We start from the raw sequence: 3,174 nt of genomic DNA, 5'->3' as shown, positions 1-3,174 counted from the left end.
GCTTTTTTTTTTCTTTAAAGTTTAGTTTTAGAAGAAAAGAAAAATAAAGTTTTAATTAATTAACTGTAAAATAAATATTATAATCACTAACACATGTCTCTTTCACGGCCATATTCATAAATTACCAATTTGTCCAGATTCCGACAGCTCCACCCAGGAGTGTCTCCACCATCTGCCTTATTCTTAACACTATAAATAGAGTCAGGTCCAAGATGAAAAACATAGTCATTGGCCTTTGAGACAACAATAACATACAAAAATAAAGAAAATACAAATTTAACGGTTACTTTAGTAGTAGTAATTACTACAAAATGGAGAGAAAGTCTCTCGAAGTCGAGTCTATGAATCACCAAAAACTTTCCTCCGCCGTGTACGATGGCTCTGTTACGGCCGTTGATTCTGTTAAAGAAGATGTTCAGGAGACCAAAGTCGTTTATAGAGGCTGGAAAGTCATGCCTTTCATCATTGGTAACGCAATAATATTATCATTTACGGTGCTCAACTTTCTTCTTTTGAATGCTAAAAGAAAACTTTCTTCTTTTGGAAACTATTTCTTTTGTCGTTTTGTTGTCTTAAGTTTTCAATTAGTCAGAATATTGAAGTCTTATGATCTTGGTTAATTTTTGTTGTTGTTACCACCAGGAAATGAGACATTTGAGAAGCTTGGGATCATTGGAACACTATCAAACCTTCTGGTTTACTTAACTTCTGTCTTCAACATGAAGAGTGTTACAGCTGCAACAATCATCAATGCCTTTGCTGGCACAGTCAACTTTGGAACTTTCGTTGCTGCTTTCCTTTGCGACACTTACTTCGGTCGATACAAGACTCTTACCGTCGCGGTCCTCGCCTGTTTTCTTGTAAAAATTCATCCCCTCTAACTATTTCTTACTCTACAAGCAATCTTGGTTTATAACCTAAAAATAAAATCTGGTTCTTGTTTTGTAGGGATCACTTGCGATACTATTGACTGCTGCAGTCCCACAACTACATCCAGCCCCATGCGGCACAGCGAGCTCGTGTAGCGGGCCAAGTGGTGGCCAGATAGCGTTTCTACTGATGGGTCTTGGGATTCTTGTGGTGGGAGCAGGAGGGATTAGACCGTGCAATCTAGCTTTCGGAGCTGATCAGTTTAATCCGAAGAGCGGGTCAGGGAAAAGAGGGATTGATAGTTTCTTCAACTGGTACTTCTTCACCTTCACTTTCGCGCAGATCTTGTCTCTGACAGTAGTTGTCTATGTCCAGTCTAATGTCAGTTGGACCATCGGTTTAACCATCCCGGTTGTTCTAATGTTCTTGGCCTCCGTGATTTTCTTTGCGGGTGCTAAGTTGTATGTTAAGATCGAAGCCTCAGGTAGTCCATTGGCTAGTATAGCTCATGTTATAACGGCTGCTATCAAGAAACACGGGTTAAAGTCAGTGGAACAGCCTTGGCTGAACCTTTACAACTACTACCCATCAAAACACGCAAACGCCAAGCTCAAATACACCGAACAATTCAGGTAAACACACTTTTAAACCGGTAAAAACCACCGTTTATACTTGATATATATATATATATATATTTTTTTTTTTCTTTTGAATGAATGTTAAAATTATTCATATCAAAACATTTTTACAATGACTGCATCTATAGTTGATATATATCTATATATAATTTGACTCAATAAAGAACTCAAAAACATTCGGTAAAAACATTGTTTATCAACACACCTAAAACTAGTCTTGGTTTGTCTTTTCTGATGCTTTATTTTTACTGAGAGAGATTCATACTCGGCAGGTTTCTCGACAAGGCGGCGATCTTGACTCCTGAAGACAAGTTGGATGCTGATGGTAAGCCTGTGAATCCGTGGAATCTATGTACAATGCAACAGGTTGAAGAAGTGAAGTGCATCATGAGAGTGCTTCCTATATGGTTTGCTTCATCGATCTACTACTTAACCATCGCGCAACAAATGACTTATCCTGTCTTCCAAGCTCTCCAGAGTGATCGTCGCTTAGGCTCTGGAGGTTTCATGATCCCGGCAGCCACCTATGTTGTCTTCTTGATGACTGGCATGACCCTCTTCATCATATTTTATGACCGTGTATTGGTTCCTACATTAAAAAGAATAACCGGTATAGAGACGGGTATAACGCTCTTGCAAAGAATTGGAGCCGGGATTTTCTTCGCCTTGTTAAGCTTAATTATCTCTGGTTTCGTCGAGGAACATAGGAGAACCTCAGCACTAACTAAACCGACACTCGGTTTAGCGCCACGGAAGGGAGAAATCTCCTCAATGTCGGCTATGTGGCTGATTCCGCAGCTTGTACTTGCTGGTATAGCCGACGCATTTGGAGCTATTGGACAGATGGAGTTTTACTACAAGCAGTTCCCTGAGAACATGAGGAGTTTCGCTGGTTCTATCTTTTACGTAGGAGCAGGAGTTTCGAGTTACATCAGTAGCTTCTTGATCACAACGGTTCACAGGATGACGCAGAACTCGGCGGGTGGTAATTGGTTAGCTGAGGATTTGAACAAAGGAAGATTGGATTACTTCTATTTCTTGTTAGCTGGAATCTTGGCAGTTAATTTTGCTTACTTCTTGGTGATGGCAAGATGGTATAGGTACAAAGGAAGTGATGATGAAGAGACAAGTTATGAAACCAGTGGAGATATCATCAAAGAACAAGACAAGAACAAAGTCTGATGATCATATTTCACTTCTTTTGGACTTCAAGTCTACACTCTTTGGATTTTCTTGGAATAAGCCATGGAGAAACGATGTAATGATATACTTCATGTGGCTCCTTTTTATTTTATTTTCTGGTTACTATGTTTGATCACATCTCTTTCTTTCTATCAATGTGGAGAAAAAGGGAGATTATAACATCACATGTATTTGCAAAATAAAAAGAAATCGTCTTGTATTTTAATCATTATGTTTCTATTACTGTTTTTACTCACCATGCAACATAGCCACCAAAAATACTACTACTTGGCATTTACTAGTTACATATGCATAATTTGTATGGACGTGTCAAGCACAGATATATTGAGACGGTTCATGAGTTCTCTCTACGCTTCTATTGTATGTTACACATTATGTTTCTAATATTGTATTTCCTCACCATACAACATAACAAACTAAAATAATGAAACAAAGCCACCAAAAATTACTACTTAGGAATTTG

General features: G+C 38.6%; 1 protein-coding gene across 1 annotated transcript; it reads left to right on the top strand.

Annotated features, from left to right (window-relative positions):
• The first annotated feature begins 221 nt into the window (after nucleotides 1-221).
• Nucleotides 222-2,922, top strand: LOC106319254 (protein NRT1/ PTR FAMILY 2.11-like). The gene is made up of 4 exons (XM_013757531.1): nucleotides 222-468; nucleotides 643-860; nucleotides 949-1,502; nucleotides 1,781-2,922. The coding sequence occupies exons 1-4, from the start codon at nucleotides 312-314 to the stop codon at nucleotides 2,688-2,690; spliced, it is 1,839 nt and encodes a 612-aa protein (XP_013612985.1). The 5' UTR covers nucleotides 222-311; the 3' UTR covers nucleotides 2,691-2,922.
• The last annotated feature ends 252 nt before the right edge of the window (nucleotides 2,923-3,174 follow it).

Source organism: Brassica oleracea, chromosome C9 (assembly GCF_000695525.1).
Source record: "Brassica oleracea var. oleracea cultivar TO1000 chromosome C9, BOL, whole genome shotgun sequence".
Classification (NCBI taxonomy): Eukaryota; Viridiplantae; Streptophyta; class Magnoliopsida; order Brassicales; family Brassicaceae; genus Brassica; species Brassica oleracea.
The sequence above is the reverse complement of the archived record's forward strand: the minus strand, read 5'-3'. Positions and strand labels throughout refer to the sequence as shown.

Excerpts from the sequence above, each read along its gene's own strand:
- LOC106319254 (XM_013757531.1), top strand. The coding sequence starts at position 312 with ATGGAGAGAAAGTCTCTCGAAGTCGAGTCTATGAATCACCAAAAACTT. Across the intron at positions 469-642 it reads AGTCATGCCTTTCATCATTG|GAAATGAGACATTTGAGAAG; the intron begins GTAACGCAATAA and ends TGTTACCACCAG. Across the intron at positions 861-948 it reads CGGTCCTCGCCTGTTTTCTT|GGATCACTTGCGATACTATT; the intron begins GTAAAAATTCAT and ends CTTGTTTTGTAG.